The 16,909-nt window shown below is 32.1% G+C and overlaps 1 protein-coding gene across 1 annotated transcript; it reads left to right on the plus strand.

Annotated features, from left to right (window-relative positions):
• Positions 1–8,277: 8,277 nt before the first annotated feature.
• LOC107891271 (3,9-dihydroxypterocarpan 6A-monooxygenase) lies at positions 8,278–10,157 on the plus strand. The gene is made up of 2 exons (XM_016816007.2): positions 8,278–9,279; positions 9,401–10,157. The coding sequence occupies exons 1-2, from the start codon at positions 8,356–8,358 to the stop codon at positions 10,013–10,015; spliced, it is 1,539 nt and encodes a 512-aa protein (XP_016671496.2). The 5' UTR covers positions 8,278–8,355; the 3' UTR covers positions 10,016–10,157.
• Positions 10,158–16,909: the final 6,752 nt, after the last annotated feature.

A 16,909-nucleotide genomic window follows, 5' to 3' on the forward strand; every position in this document is an offset into this window, starting at 1 on the left:
CCAAGAACCCTGTGTTCCATGGTAAGACAAAGCATTTTAAAATCAAGCTGCATTTTGTTAGAGAGGCTGAACAAGCAAAGGAAGTCAGCCTTGTGCATTGCAGCTCAGGGGCACAATTGGCTGACATAATGACCAAGTCCTTGGGGGCTGCTCGATTTGAATCTTTGAGAAGTGCAATTGGAATGTGTTGCATACAGTCCAAGGAGGAGTGTTGAAAGCTGGACTGCAATGCAACATGGAGCCGGAAGCATGCTACTATCGAGACCAGCAGCTATCGAGCTCAGCTCATTTTGCTTGGTATGCACGAATGGTTTTCAGACCAAATGAAGCAACTGATATTGCTGTTTTGTTTTGATGTAACTTAGTTTAGTTTGATTGTAACTAGCTTTAATAGTTAGTTGGATTAAGTTTGTGATTGGATTGATGATGTAAAAGCTGATATGTCAGCTTATTTTGTATTTGACTTAAGCTTGTATTAGTTTAGTTTAAGTGGGAGTAGTTATGTCATTAGGTATCTGTCAAATGAACCAAAATTTGTAGCTCTTTTATATATTCAAATCTTGAATGAAAAATGCAATGTTCAGTTACAACTTTGCTGAGTATTCAATTGTGTTCATTGCTTTGCTTTTTCTTTGCTTCGATTCTTCTTGCTTCAGTCTTACAAATACAGATTTGAAACTTTGTTTGATGCTTGCTGCTGCCATTGTTCCTACATACTGAAGCAACGGGAACAGGTTATGCGGGTGCATTTGCATCTCCTCTCCCGTGCTATCCCATTACCCGTTTTGATCCATTTCAGGAATGAGCCCAAAGATCTGAAAACTTGTTTGATTTGCGTTTATTAATCTAATTGTTTCTGTTCCTGTTTCAGATTATATTACCCTTTGAATTATGTAAAAGAAAACTGTATTGATTGAAAAATGCACTTGAATGTTGAATAAGACAATTCAGTGATGGCAATATTTTTAATTTGTCCGACACAATTTTCAACAGTAGATAAATTAGACTTTCTAGTTTATATTCAGCCTAGAATATGATCCGACCTTAACAGAAGTTGCTTTCCATTCTAATATCCTCCATCCTTATTCCACAATTTTGCATTAGTTTAGGGTTTAATGCCTTAATGGTCGGAGGCTTTGGAAGACATAATTTTCTTTAGCTAGTGGTTGAAAAATCAAATTGCTTTTGGATTTCATTTCAGTTCCATCATCTTAAGTTTGATGTTCTAAGACATTAATTTTTCAGTTTTTCATATGTTAATTGAATGGGTTCACATTAATATTTAATAAGTGAATGATATCTATTTTGATGGGTTGATAATTGATGTGTCTCGAAATCATAAGTAATAGAACAATATGTTTGTTGACACCATTTTTTTGTGAAAACGGGGTTGACTTGGATTTTGAGAATGAAGCGAAAATCGGAGTCGCCACCAATATTTTATTATTTAGGTGTGATTGGATCACCTCGTGAAGTAACCATTTTAATAAAATTTTAAATTTATTAAAACAGACATTTTTAGTCTACGAATTTTCAAAAATGGGTTCAGGTCAGGAGCCGGTTACGCACGAGGAAGGGTTAGCACCCTCAATGTGCCCAAAATTAGTAACTTAGTTGATTATTTAATGTCTTTATGTCGAAAATAAAAGTTTAAAAAGATTTTGAAATACGATCCTCTTTTATTAACATTGACTTTAAAACATTTTAATTAAATCAAAATGATTGCTAAAGATTCTCTTGTCTTGATATATTGGAGTATCACATTCCGTAAGTTAGGGCATGATACTTTGAATTCCCGAGCACGAGTTTGTCTTTAACTTCTAATGAAATTTCAAGTATTTTGAAACTCAAAAGGATATTTGGCCATTTAGGTTTAACGAGAAAATCGAAACGACGAAACCCCGTAAGTTAGGACACGATTCTTCAAATTTCCTAAAATGCGAGATATTGCCTTATTTTAAAATTTTCTTTTTGAATAATGACAAGTGCAATACTTGAACCAGGTGTATTTATTTTGTGATAAAATAAAACGGTTAATTATATGTATACAAATCAAACGCAATTTTCAAAGTGATGAAACGAAACGGGATAATAACATAGCACACATTCAATTTATGAAAAAAATGTAAATAAACAAGTTATAACGTTCATAATGATAATAACCACACCACATGCATCATTTTAACGTACCCATATTGATAATCCAAGTAAGCGAAACGAAATAATAGGAAACAATTCTACGTAACTAATAGTCTAAAATAAGTAATTTACAAGAACTTTTCAAAATAAATGATAAAAGATTTCAAATAAACAATATATAAGAACTTAAAATGAACAATAAAAAGGTTAAAAAAATAAAAATAAATAACAGTAATAATGTATAAAACAATTTTTAAATTAAAGATAATATAGAAAAATTTTAAAAGATAATATAAATGTGATAGTTTGAACTAAATAGTATACTATAAAAATACTAGATAACAACTTAATGCAAATAATATATATAAAATTTAAAATAATAATAATAAAAGAATCCCCTTTTTAAAAAGAAAATAAATAAGTTAAATGATCTAAGGACGAGATTAAAATCGAAATAAAATTCGGGGGGTTTAAATTGTAAATAAATAAAAGAGGATTGCTGGGGACCGAATTGAAACACGCGCCAGGAATAAGGGACCGATCGCAGAATATTTCCAGCACCAAAACGCGGCGTTCAGCGCGGATTAAAATGAAACCAGAAAGTTTTGTGGCCGCAATGTAATATAAAAGGGGACCTGATTGCGCTATGTTGCAAAAACGGAGGGGCTAAACATGCAATTAGCCCCTCCAAGCAAAAACACGCGGATCTGCTACTGGGTCGGGTCGCATGCGCGGGGCAGATGTGAAACGACGTCGTTTTGGCCATTGTTGCCTAAACCCAAAACGGCGTCGTTTTATTCACAATATAAATGCTAAAAAAAATCAAAAAAAACAGTTTAACCCTTATTTTAAAAAAAACAGAGAGCTCAAACACTCTCTGTCTCGTAGCCCCAAATCTGGCCAATAGTGCCATCACTTGCGCCGCCGTGACTCCGCCGTAGGCGGTGTTCGGAAGCGACACTGAGGTCACCTTTTGGCCCGTTTCTCAAACGCCCGAAGGCTTAGGCTTCTGGGCCCTAAGACCGCAAGAAAAAGAAGCCTTCCTGGCCCCCCTCCGGTCCCGAATTCAGCGACCAAGATGGCTCCGGTGGCGGAGAGAGGGACTCCGGCGATGGACAGTGACGCCGAGGTAGGCTTTTTGCTTTTTTTTTTGTTTTCAGATATACAAAAAGGAAAATAAAAATAATGCTAAAACAAATTTAAATACTTTAACCGAGAATCAAGATTTCACCTTTTATTTTTTGCTTTTTATTTCTTAATAATCGTAAAAAAATGAAGAAGCCACTACAAGCATTCGTTCCAGGCTTTTATAGCCGATTTACAATGCATTTTTGTTTTTTTTCTACTGTTTTGCACTGTTTGTTGCTTGTTTGGTTTTTATTTTGCAGGGGTTGAGTAGTGGAGTTGGTGCTGCAGGCGGCGGTGGCAGTGGTAGGCGTCAGAGGCGATGGGACAAGGGCGGTGGCAGTAGGTCCTAGCATGCGGCGGCCAGTAGGCAGAGAACCCTAGGTGCGGCGCCCCTAGGGTTTGAAAATTTTGTTTTTTTGTTTCAGATTAGAGTTTCTGGGCTAGGGTTAGATTTGGGCTTATTGGGCTGGTTTTTTGGGCTTATGTTTTTTAGTCTGTATTTAGGTTGTATTGGGTTACTCGGGTTTGGGTAGGTTTTGGGCCCCAGGCTAAATTTGGGCTGTACAATGTTAATATATAACTTATAGATGATATAAATTTTTTTATACATAGTGAAATCATAACTTGAATAAAGAATTAATAGTATTGTCTCAAACACATTGTACGTGTTATGAAAATTGAACATGATCATGGTTCATCTGTTTGGGACAAATATACAATACGGATAGCACATATGAGAAGACCAATGGAATAAGGTAAGTTTGTTTCACACGCACAAAAATAACTTACTTCAAATGTTTTATGTATTTTCTTATATTTTTATTTCATGGAAAATAGTTTAGTGAATGAAAAATGATATACTAGACAACGAAAAAGAAACTATTTGAAAAATGACTTCCCTTTTTGAAAAAAGCAAGTTGTTTTTCCGGAGAAGAGCCCTTTATTAGTAACTTGATTTTTTATATAAAAATTAATTTAAAAAAGAAAGACAAATGTTATTATATTAATAATAAATTTTAACTTTTAAAAATATTTAAAAATTAATATCAAATATTACATTTTTCAATATTATTAAACATATGTATTTATATTTAATCATAAAATAAATTGTTAATGTAATTAATATAAATTATTATTTTAATAAAATTATTAATATAAATTTTATTTTAAAAATAAAATTTAAAATTAATAATACTTTTAAATTTTAAGTAATATTTTTAATATTTTATTGAACATTGTTAATATTTTAATAATAAATATATATTAAAATTTATAAATATTTAGTAATAAATGTTTTATAGTATAAAATATAAATATTTAAATAACAAATTAAATTTTAATTAGGCATTGATTATTATTAAGTTTATATAAGATTCCTTCAAAAAAATTTTATATAAGATATTATTTATTATAAAATATAATATAATGTTACAAATATGACTTATGTTGTGTTTGTTTCACTGAAAACAAATTTTTAAAAAAATTCAAGAAAATTTTTGAAATAATGAAAAATATTTTACATAATAAAATATCAAATTTTTCAAAAAAAATTAAACCATTTTCCAGAAATTATTTTTTAAAAGTTATTTTGAATAAAACAAACAGATTTTCAAATATAGCTTTCATAATGCTATACAATTGGGAGGTGCGATGGGTATTTGATTTATACATAATATAACTTCACTTACAGATAATAAAATCAGAGAAAGATTGCATACATTACTAATTGATGTAACTGCGTTTTCTCAAAAGAGTAAGAGATGCCATGGGGTTAATATAAATTTTTTGTATTATTAATTAATTTGATGAATAAATTAAAAAACGAGTCCAAAGTAAAAATAAAATTAATATGTCATCATAATTAATTAAATTTAGAGTCCAAGTAATCCATAATTAAATAAGTTTACACATATATTTGAATATGGTTTAATTTATTTGATTTTAATGAAATTAGCATTAAGTTATGTGATGTATTTAATTATATAAAATTAACTTTAAATTAATTATAAAAATGAATATAAAATCCTAATTAGTAATTAAGCTTGTTTGTTTTATCTAATTAAGAATGATAGCCTAAAAAGCATAAGGCCATAAGCCTTGCTGCACAAGTAAGGTCACATGCCTTAGAAAAGTGCGCATGAGTAAGGGTGTTCAGTCAGTTAATTGACCCAAAATAACATTAACTGAATTAACCGACCTTTCAAAATTTTTAACTGTTAACCAACCGAATTAATTGAAAATTATATGTTTTTTTTTATTTTTGATTAAAAATTAACCGAATTATCTAAATTAACCGAATTAACTGAAAATTATATGTTTTTTTATATATATTTTTTATTTTTATTTATTAAATTATTTGTAATTTTTATGATTGGGTTGGGTTGGGTTGGGTTGGATGCTTAGGTTTGTATTGGGTTTAGGGGAATAGTGAACCTATTTATATAAGATAATTTTATTTATTAATTTTTTCGGTTAAACCGAAAAAATTTGGTTAACCAACCAGTTTTGAACCGAATTAACCATTAACTAAAAAATTAAAAAATAATTAACCAACTTCTGACCGAAAAATTCGGTTAACCGATCGAGTTCATCGGTTAACTGAATTTTTCGGTTTTACCCGAATTTTGCACACCCCTACGCATGAGAAGCTTTCTTGCTCCCTATCGACTATTGCCCTAAATGGACTAGGACTCTTTTGTTTTAATTTGTCTAAAGTTTAAATGAAGATTAAACTCTTGTAGAAACTACTAACTTGGAAGTTTTCTCTCTGAGTTTTTCTGTCTTCTCTAAAAGAGTCGATTCCTTTTCTGCTTTAAGTTTAATCTCAACATAAGTTTTCTTTGATTTTGAATCTTAAAGAGTTTTGCTTTAGGATTTAGAGTCTAGATCCTTTTGATTCTTAGGATTTGAGTCTTATTTTATATATCATTTGTTTGCAAAGGGGTGGAAAACTCTTCATCACTATTTCTTTGTTTGATCTAAATTTGCCAGTCTTCTTTTTTCTGAAGCACGATTGGTAAGGTAATTTTTTTTTTAATTATGATGGAGTTGTTAGAAATTCAATTGGAAGGAGATGATGTGCAACGTCTTCAATTGACGAAGCTTATGGTAGTGGGAAGGATCATTGCGGATAAAGCCCTTGATCGGAAAGGGATGGTGAGTATTTTGAGTGGTATCTAGCGGAAGCAACTGATTTGTGTAAGGGAAGTTGCGGAGAATACGTTTGCCATTTTGTTTGATTCGGAGAAGGTTATGAAGCAAGCAATCGTCCTCGGTCTATTATGAGCCATCTGATTCATTAAAAAGTTCAAATAAATTATCTTTTTTTTTAAAAAAAAAATTGAGATATTTAGAGGGTGAGTATTTGGTACATTACAATATTTTTTATTCCACAAGCAATCTTAAAAAATTAATTCTTTTTTTAATATATATTCTTTTAATATTTTATTATTTTTATAAGACACTTGTCAATCTACTTGTGGAGTCTCAAAACTTCACTAACAATGTACCAAATAATTTCTCATATTTAAAATACCATATTTATCGATTATCCAAAACTATAAAAAATAAATAATCTTATAAAAGTTAATATTTACTTTTATGAAATAAAATAATATTTTAATATAAATTCAACGGTGGCAACTATAGTGAAAACTATTAAAATGCGAACCATGAGAACCAAAATTATCTTAGCCATTAAATCAAAATAAACGGTTCTAAGCCTTAGATTTTGTATTTATCTTACTTTATTAAAATAAAACCAATAACACTTGATCTTTTTCTCTTTTTTTTTTCTTTTCACTGTGTAATTATGGTTATTAAGATATTATGGTGAAAAAAATTGAATAATATTTACTTTCAGATTAATTTTTTTTTTAAAATGGAATGAAAAGCAAGATATTATGGTTATTAAAATTGTTAGGATTTGGGAATCGCTAGCTCAAATGACCCAATAGAATCCGAATCTCCGACCTGGATAGACCCGACCCAAAAGAAGAATGTTCGCCTACAGACATAATTCGCTGGGGACCCAGTTGGAATGCTAGATGTTCGTAAAGATAGCTCGCAAGGAGAGCTCGTGTAAGCCTCGCAGGAATGAGGTTGCGAGCTATGTTCGCAGAAGAGATTGTGAGCCCTGCAATGAATCCTCGCTTGTGACTAGCAAGTACGAGGCTCGCTGGGGGAGTCAATCCCAGGAATCAGAAAGGACCGCGTGCTCTGCAGACACGCGTCCAATAAGCCAAGGAATGCCTAGGGAATGTTAGCACTAGGGACAGGGAATGCCAGTACCATCGGCCCTAAAACCGAGACAAAATAGTTTCCCTTAATACGATACGAGAAAAATATTACTCAACAAAAATTAATCAATTTATGTATTAGTTATTACGTAGAGTAAATATATTTTGAATTAAAATAAATTAAGTTATACACCATTCAATAATTTTGAGACGAATGAAATATATTTTAAAATAAATCCTTGAAAATAACTTAAATAATTAACAATAGTGATTTGATAATACATAAACATCAAATTTGGTCCCCCTTTCCAGAGAACAACAAAATTTTTAATAGTACGAAAACATTAATTTTGGTCCGCTTTCATTAGTTGAGGATTTAATCCAAATAGATAATAGTGCTGAAAGGTGTGTTTTGGAATTCTTTTTAACCAATCCAACATATGAGGTTGACGAGGATTGTTTCTAATTATCTTTTTGGTCCAACTATTTTTTCATGCTAGCATGAAAATTTTGAAATAATTTACTGTAAAATATTGATTACAAGACTCAAACTTGATCTATATATATAAAAAAGAAAATTCACTCCCATTTTTTCCAAAAAATCCTAAACTTGGTTTTTTGAAATGCACACATATGATCTTCTTTCCAAATATATATTTTTTGAATGTAGACTTCTACTGGACTCATACAAACATAAGAATTAATAAATAAACCACACGAATAGGACAGATTGTCATTCATTCATTAGAAGAGTAGAGTTTGCCTTGATACCCAAGTCCAATTATATAAGCAAGTCAGTTATCAGTACATACGCAGAATTACATCTCTTCATGCACCATACCAAAATTTCATGGCGCCTCCTCTCTCTATTTGCCTCACCGACTACTTCCACCATCTCTTAATCCTCATCATTTCTACTCTTTTCCTACTTTTCTTGGTTAAGTCTTTCAGAAATTTCAAGTCCAAATCAAAGTATCCACCCACCCCTCCAGCTTTACCCATCATCGGTCACATCCATCTCTTAAAATCTGGATTGCCGACATCTTTCCAATCTCTAGCCCGAATATACGGTCCCTTAATGCAGATACGCGTCGGAGCTGCTAACTTCGTTGTGGCCTCGGATGCAAAATCAGCTCAACAAATTTTGAGAACATTTGACGCTGATTTTGCCTCCAAGTTCCAACCCGGTCCCACTAATTACCACATATATGAAGACAGTTCTTTCACCAATGCTCCTTATGGTGCTTATTGGAGGTATATGAAGAAATTATGTATGACTAAACTGTTTACGGGTTCGCAGCTCGATCGGTTCAACGGTATTCGAGAGCAAGAGACTAGCAAGCTCTTAAAATCGCTGCTGAACAAGTCTAAAGCAGGGGAGCCATGTGACTTGGCTGCAGAGGTAACTGCGCTGACAAATAACATGATTTATAGAATGGCAATGGGAAGGAGATGTTCAAACTATCCTAACCAAGCTGCGGAAATCAGAAGATTTATTACAGATTCCATGAAATATGCGGCAAAGTTTCATTTTGGAGAAGTGTTTGGGCCTTTGAAGAAATTCGACCTATTCGGTAATGGAAAGAGGCTTAAGTTGACTCTAAAGGGTTATGATCAATTGATAGAGCAGATTATGAAGGATTATCAAGATAATGATCTGGAAACTAGTGAAAATGATGATGAAAAAGATGTGATGGATATTTTGTTGGAGAGTTACAAAGACACAAATGCTGAAGTGAAGTTGACTAGGGATCAGATCAAGAACTTTTTCATGGTAACTATACTTCTGCTTAATTTCTCACTCCATACAAAAACTGTCACCCTCCAGCCATCACACTGTCTGTTATATATGCATCATATTGAAATCAAACAAAATGTTTGCTCTGCTGATATAGGAATTGTTTATGGCTGGTGTGGATACAACAGCGGCGGCAATACGATGGGCAATGGCGGAGCTTATCAACCATCCCAACATATTCAAAATCCTTAGAGAAGAGCTCGACTCAGTTGTGGGGAACAACAGACTAATCAAAGAATCTGATGTGCCAAAACTCCCTTACTTGCAAGCTGTAGTGAAGGAAATCCTAAGACTACACCCTCCAGGGCCCTTACTCCGCCGGGTTTCTAACAAAGATAGCAAAATCAACGGCTTCGATCTCAAGAAAGGGACTAGAGTTTTCATTAACGTCTACATGATCATGAGGGATCCCAATTGCTATAAGGAATCTGAAAAGTTCATGCCTGACCGCTTCTTAGGCTACAGTACTGAAATGAAGGGCCAGGATTTTCATTACCTTCCCTTTGGCAGTGGAAGGAGAGCCTGTCCTGGTGCATCTCATGCTATGTTTGTGATGCATGCCACCATTGGAGCCCTTACACAATGCTTTGATTGGAAAGTGAAAGAGGCGGAGAAAGTTGATACTGAAGCAGCAGGGACTGGTTATTCGGGTGCATTTGCAGTTCCTCTCCTGTGCTATCCCAATACCCGTTTTGATCCTTTTCAGGAATGAGCCCAAGATTTGAAGCTTGTTTTTATTTAACATGAATCAATGTACTTGTGTTTGTTTCATTAGATCAAAGTATCTTGGACTTTTCAATGCAATTATGGACACATACTTGCCAAATAATGAATTCTATTTCCATTGTCTATTATATATCATCACTCCACTTCATACTTTCCCCACCAAATCTAAGACCTAATTTCTTCTTTGAACATAAAAAGAGAATCTATCTACACAAATCCACAAAATTTCTTAAACCCTAAAATTTTAGACTCTGGTATCAAAATCATAAACCCTAAATTGTAACTTTAACCTCAATATCTTAAATCTTAACCCTAACGTCGATATCAACTCCAACACCCAATAGGATATTATATACATATATAGGTATAGACATGATTTGAACTATTCTGAAGAGTGTAATTAAATTTAAACTAGAGTTGAATCCTAGGCTCGATTAAGAGTGTAGGTTGAATATGACGTTACCGAGTTGGAAAAATGGGTTGGATGTGATTTTTGTTTTTTTAGATTTAATAAGTCTAAAGAGTTTAAATCATTAAATGAAATTCAACTACATGTAATGATTATCACTAATGACATTATGACTCTGAAGCTACAACATTGCCCATTGATTAATTGAATGTCTATAACCACCTGGGTTATTTCTCTAAGATCGTGGTGTTTGAGTGGATTGAGAAAAAAGACCGATTAAACCGAAAATTAACTTCAACTGAAGTATTTAGACGGTTTATAGGATGTAATTTCAGAAATTATGGTTATTCAAAATTGAATTGAATTATATTTTTGTTTAATATATAATTAATTTGATGTTTAATATGATATAAAAATAAACATTTTATATTTAAAATAATAAAAATAAATTAAAAGTTTTTGAAGTTTATTGTATTGTAGAAACATTTATGAAAAAGACTTGAAATATTGTCAAATAATATTTAAAATTCATAAAATAAAACCTGTTTTATCAAAATAAGTCTAAAAAATTAATATAAGAAATCGAAAACCGACACCGATATTTGTGAAAGGGTAAGACAATAAATTTGTAAAATATCTTATTAACTTTGATTAATCCCCTGGACCACTGGTAAAGCTTACGGGAGTATAGCATTTCTTTTAAAATTTGATGGCATCATTCATATAGAAACAACACAATTGACAAATTATGAATATATGATTAATGAACTAATGACCTTACCCAATTATTTAAATCTTTTTAGCAATTAATTTAAATGTCCAAAAGTTTTTATTTTTTTGCCAAATAACTTCCTTTCCTAATCCTCAATTTTGAAATGTCAGAAATCTTATATTCATGTGGTTTTCAATATGAGAAAAGTTTTATATTTTCATATTTAAAAACAATAATATTACATTTAATTTCATTTAAAATTTAGGATTAATTTAATAAAAAATTATAATTAATTTTTATCAAATCAACCCTAAAACTCGAAAACAACTATAGTCATCCAAGTATTTAACACAAAATTAAATGAATCTACAATTAAGTACACTAAGTTTATTCTATTAACAAATTCATGAAAGTTGAATCTTAATAATATTAGCAATTAATTTTCATTAGAACCCTAAAATCCGACTTAAACTCTAAAAAATTAAACTTACCTTTGAGTATCAAAATGTATTACTTTTGTCAAATACATGTATTAAAATGGGAAAAAAATACCGAAACATGTGTTAAGCCTTAAACTTATAAAACAGAAAATTTATGTCATATTTTGAGTTAAAATAAGTTAAATACTTTTGAGATGAATCAAATATGACTTTTTTTTAAGATTTAACCGCCTTATTTCTTGTTTAGTTTTTATTCCCGACAATATATATTTTAGTTGTGGCTTTCAACCTAGATTGCCAAAAATAAAATGAAAGAAAATAGGAGGAAGGAAGCTTGAACCTAGGATTTCTTGGAAGGACACTAAACACTTAACTGATTCAACCCTATTTATTTTATTGGTTAATTCTTTCAGCTAACCTCTTATATTTTGGGGCGTAACAACTCTCCCATCCTTAAAGAAATTCTGTCATCGAAATTTACTTGTTTCGAACAGATGAGGATATTGTTGACAAAACATCTCTTTCGGTTCCTATGTGGCCTCCTCAATATGCCATGGTTTCGCCATAGAACCTTAACAAGTGGGATTCGTTTCCTTCTCAGAACCTTTACGTCACGATCAATAATTTGTACGAGTTCCTCCTCAAAGGACAAATCTAGTCTCACCTCAATCTCTTCAATTGGTACAATATGGGAATGATTAGATCATTATCGTCTCATCATGGAGACATAGAAGATGTCATGGATGCGGTCCAGTTAATGAGGTAATTCTAATTGGTATGCCACTGGACCGACTCTCTTAAGGATTTTATAAGGTCTGATGAACCTAGGGCTTAACTTGCCATTTCGTTCGAACCTCAACACTTTTCACCATGGACACACTTTCAAGAAGACTTGGTCTCTAACATTGTATTCAATGTCCTTTCTCCTTAGGTCCGCATATGACTTTTGCCTATCCGAAGTTGCTTTCAGCATATCTTAGATTAATCTAATTTTCCCCTTAGACTCTTGTATCACTTCGGGACCCAAAATTTTCCTTTCACCTAGTTCAATCCAACACAGTGTTGTTTGACAATTACGACCATAGAAAGCTTCATAAGGTGCTATTTATATACTTGACTGAAAGCTATTATTATAGGCGAATTCAGTTAGAGGCAAATGTTCCTCCCAACTCCTTTGGAATTCGATAATGTAATTCCTTAGCATATCTTCTAAGATCTGAATAACCCGTTCGGACTATCCACTAGTTTGCGGATGGAAGACAGTACTAAGATCTAAGCGAGTACCTAGTGGCTCATGTAGCTTCCATATATTTAAAATATTTTATATAATTAGTATCAAGTGCAATGGTAAAGTGTATTGTACTTTTAAAGAGAGAATTCATATTTGAACTTTAAAGATAATATTGCTGAGAAAAACAAATTCCGAAAAAATTATTTTTCGTGTTCGGTGAAACAAACTTAAAGAATATCTTAATCATAAATATATATATATTTAAATTATTTTACCACAAATCTATATAGAATATATGTTAGGTAGGATATCGATCAAGAAAAGTTTAAAGAAAATAATATAAGTTTAATATCTTATATAGGAAGAGAAGGACGTTCTAAAGATATTATAATTTTCAATTATTAGAGCCAACCAAAGAGTTTTTCCCTAAAATTTTCCACTTTATCGTACAACAAAAATAATTAACATGACTCTCTTTTTCTTTTTTATTTACCTCATGAAAATTACAAAGAAAACTAGTGTTGACAAATATTTATCCTATACATTTGGAATTCCTTTAGCTTAGCACTAACCCAATGAAGCTCCCATTGCCAACACATTAGCAATAAAAAAAATCTTTTGTATGAAAGGGGGACCAAAATTGAATACAAAATCATCAATTTTGGTCCCGTTTAATAGAACAACAATTTTTTTTTTTAAAAAAAATTTAACTATTTAATACATAAACATCAATTTTGGTCCCCCTTCCATAGAACAACAATTTCCAACTGCAATCACTGATTGTTTTTTTCGTACAACTGTGAATAATGTTATTCGTTGAGGAATTAATCCAAATTGATAATGGTGATGAAAGTTCTGTTAAGTATGTGTTGTGGACTTTTTTTAACCAATCCAACATGTAAGGCTGACGTGGATTGTTTTTATTTATCCTTTTGGTCCGACTATTTAGCATGAAATTTTTACAGCCATTTACCTTTATAAAAGAATCATGTAATTTCTATTTATGGGATTAAGGGATTGAGCCTTTTCGGTTTGAACATTAGATGATAGAACAGATAATCACTTATTTGCTGAAGAAAATAGGAGAAACTCGATTGATTGTTTAGGGTTAAAATATTTTTTAAAAAGTAAAGATTAGTGTTATGTTAGTTCCTTTTGTCGATTGCATATGTATCTTGTATATTCGTCAATGACAATGGCGGGTGTCAGTGAGTCGTGAGAAAGGAGGGACCAAGGTACTGCCGACAATCCAACTAGCCGAGGATATTCATTGTTGTAAGAACATCGACTTGGTAGATCAAAGTGCTAAGGAGACCCCCTTGGGAATGCTAGAGGTACAGAAAACCGATATGGAGCCTGTTGAGTCATCGATGGGGTTACCACCTATAAGAGAGGTGGGTTGTGAATCAGACTTTGTGGGAAAAGTAGTGATGCAAACTGGGTAGTCAGATAAAGTAAATACTATGAGTGAGGTACATCTCAAATACTTATCTTGTGTACATTTTGACTTATTGTTGGCTTAGCAAAAACGTAAGGGGCCCTTTCAGAGTTCTAAAGTGGGTAAGTTGAGGGGCTTACAAACTAGAGTTAGAGGCAATACTCAAGGTTAACCCGGTGTTCAATGTGAGTGTGTCAAAGCCTTTTCGTGTGGATCAAGAGGATTTTGATCGAGGCAAGTTACAATGGGGGCAAGTAAGAGTGACGGCCTTTTACGATTGAAATGTACAAGAGAGAAATACAGTTTGAGTTAGGCGATGGTAGAGACATAAGTCAAGGCAAATATTCCGAGGGGTGGAACTACTCGATAGAGAGATGAGCCAAATCAGTGTCATCTTGAGGACGCGACGAGGGCAACGCGAGAACAGGCGGTGGAGAATGTCACGAGCCACGGATCAAAGCCTGTGACCACATAAAACGTCCTATAAAGGTCAACTTATTAAATGAGACTCATTTGACGCACATGAATTGACCTTATTCTTGGAACCCATAGAGAAACCCTTCTATTTGAAGTCTTGGTGGCCCAGTGTAAAACTAGAGTTACTAGGGTCATTAATGTAAATCTTAAGAGATAAAGATATATGGAGTTTAAATTCCTTAGGACTCTCAATTGTAGAATGACTCTAATCTTGAGCGTTGATGTAATTCAATCTGTATCGTTGGATCTGGGGGAGCTCAACTATAAATAAAAGCCTACTCCTTCATTTGTAATCATCCCATTGAATCTCATTGATAGTTAAAGAATATATTTGAGATCATTTACTCAAGCACTTGGCGTGCACTGCTTTCTTATGATTTTTTCAGTTCTCTAGTTGCTATTTCGTTTTGAGCTCGTTTTTGCTATATTTTTTGGGTGCCTTGGAGAATTTCTGAGATAATTCTTACTTTTCGAGTGTTAGGTTAACTTGGACATTTTGAAGCAAAAAAATCACTTAAGGCTGCTTGGTTTGCCGGGCTAAAATTTTAACCTCGTAACATGTTTACATTATTATATGGAAAAAAATCATTAAATTGCCAAAATTGACATGGTAATAATCTGGACAAAATAATAGAGTTGGAGTGATTAACCCTGATTCACTTTGTAGATAATTAAAAGGATCCAAGCTTTGTACAGCCCGAAATAATAAAAAAAATATAGACGTACAAATGCGGACCTTCTAAATAAATCTGCATTAATGATTTAGTATGTGAATAGAAATAATTGAAGGTCATGGAAGCAAGTTCCTATTAAAAAAAATTAGTGAAATATGCAATTTTTAAAGATTTTCATTTATGTATTGTTATATTCCTCATTTGTCGCCTAAATTTCTCAATATTTGCTTTTATAAATTTAATTTCTGGCCACATTCTTATATAAGAATAACAATGTTTTGGCTTCTTAACAACTTTGTCACAAACACCTCCTTTTTATTTATTTGGCTCAAGATAACATACATGGCATCACTTAGTAATTTGCTTCTGCAACATTATAATATATCATATTTTACACTCTAAAAACTATACACATACAATTAATTCAGAGTAAAAAAATAGCTAGTTTAAGCTAATTTCTTAGATTCACGTCCAGGAAATTAAACCTAACTTCATACATTGTTTTCAATCTCATTGAACATTGCTGTACATTGCTTTGCTTCCTGCTACCATCTTGATGGCTCTGCTCTTGGATTCAACCCACTATAGTTTTTAAATTTGAATACGTCCAGTTCAACTTAACGTCAATCAAGATCAAACAATAGAAAATGTTTTTATTATTATTTAATTTTAATTTTAAAATATATAAATATTAATATATAATTTTTTTTAATTAAACGAGAAAATTCAGTGGACCAAATAAATTTTATTTTAAATATGGGTATGATTTTTTTTTTTATGAATTAGACCTTATCCCATTCCCACCTTTTTTTTTTGAAAGTAACCATCATTAATTTATTTCATGAATGAAGTTATACATTTAGCAAAAAATAATAATAAATACTGTTGTAGATGGTGGAGGACAAGCACCATCAATACAACAAAGGTTTTAGTCTTAGCATCAATAGAATATTATGTCATATTTATAATCAGCTCTGCCACAACTCGAATACGACATATCTAAAGTGATTGCAAGCACTTAACACGATAAGAAAATTAACCCCGGATGATCCAAATCGATTAGCAAAAATCGGCAAAGAATTGAGCATCTACTAAATTGGAGAGGACGACGACAAAATCATCCCTAAAATCACTTGCGAAAACAAGACTACATATGCATGTGCAAGACTTAAAAAACTTGTACAGGACAAGACTAGACAAAAGACTTCAAAAAGAAGAAGAAGATTTATTCAATAATGAAAAAGAAACATATAATACTTAAGATAAGAGGGTTCAAAATTGACTCGTGAAATAATTGGTTATTGTTAATTGCTCTCAAAACATAAATAGATTAAAAAGTCGACGAAGAGTCACCTTTCAAGTATCTACGACCAACCCACTTTTCAAGAGAAATTGTTGGTGGTCAGTGGAGGTTTAATAAAAGTGACAACAGACACCATCACTTGTCCACCATCACAACTTGTGAAGACAATAAAAAAACCCACAAAATGAATCTACAA

This window comes from Gossypium hirsutum, chromosome D09 (assembly GCF_007990345.1).
Source record: "Gossypium hirsutum isolate 1008001.06 chromosome D09, Gossypium_hirsutum_v2.1, whole genome shotgun sequence".
In the NCBI taxonomy this organism is placed as follows: Eukaryota; Viridiplantae; Streptophyta; class Magnoliopsida; order Malvales; family Malvaceae; genus Gossypium; species Gossypium hirsutum.

What these genes read in the sequence shown, in the direction of transcription:
- LOC107891271 (XM_016816007.2), top strand. Translation starts at nt 8,356, where the DNA reads ATGGCGCCTCCTCTCTCTATTTGCCTCACCGACTACTTCCACCATCTC. An exon ending in AGATCAAGAACTTTTTCATG is followed by an intron (nt 9,280 to 9,400) that starts GTAACTATACTT and finishes CTGCTGATATAG; the next exon opens with GAATTGTTTATGGCTGGTGT.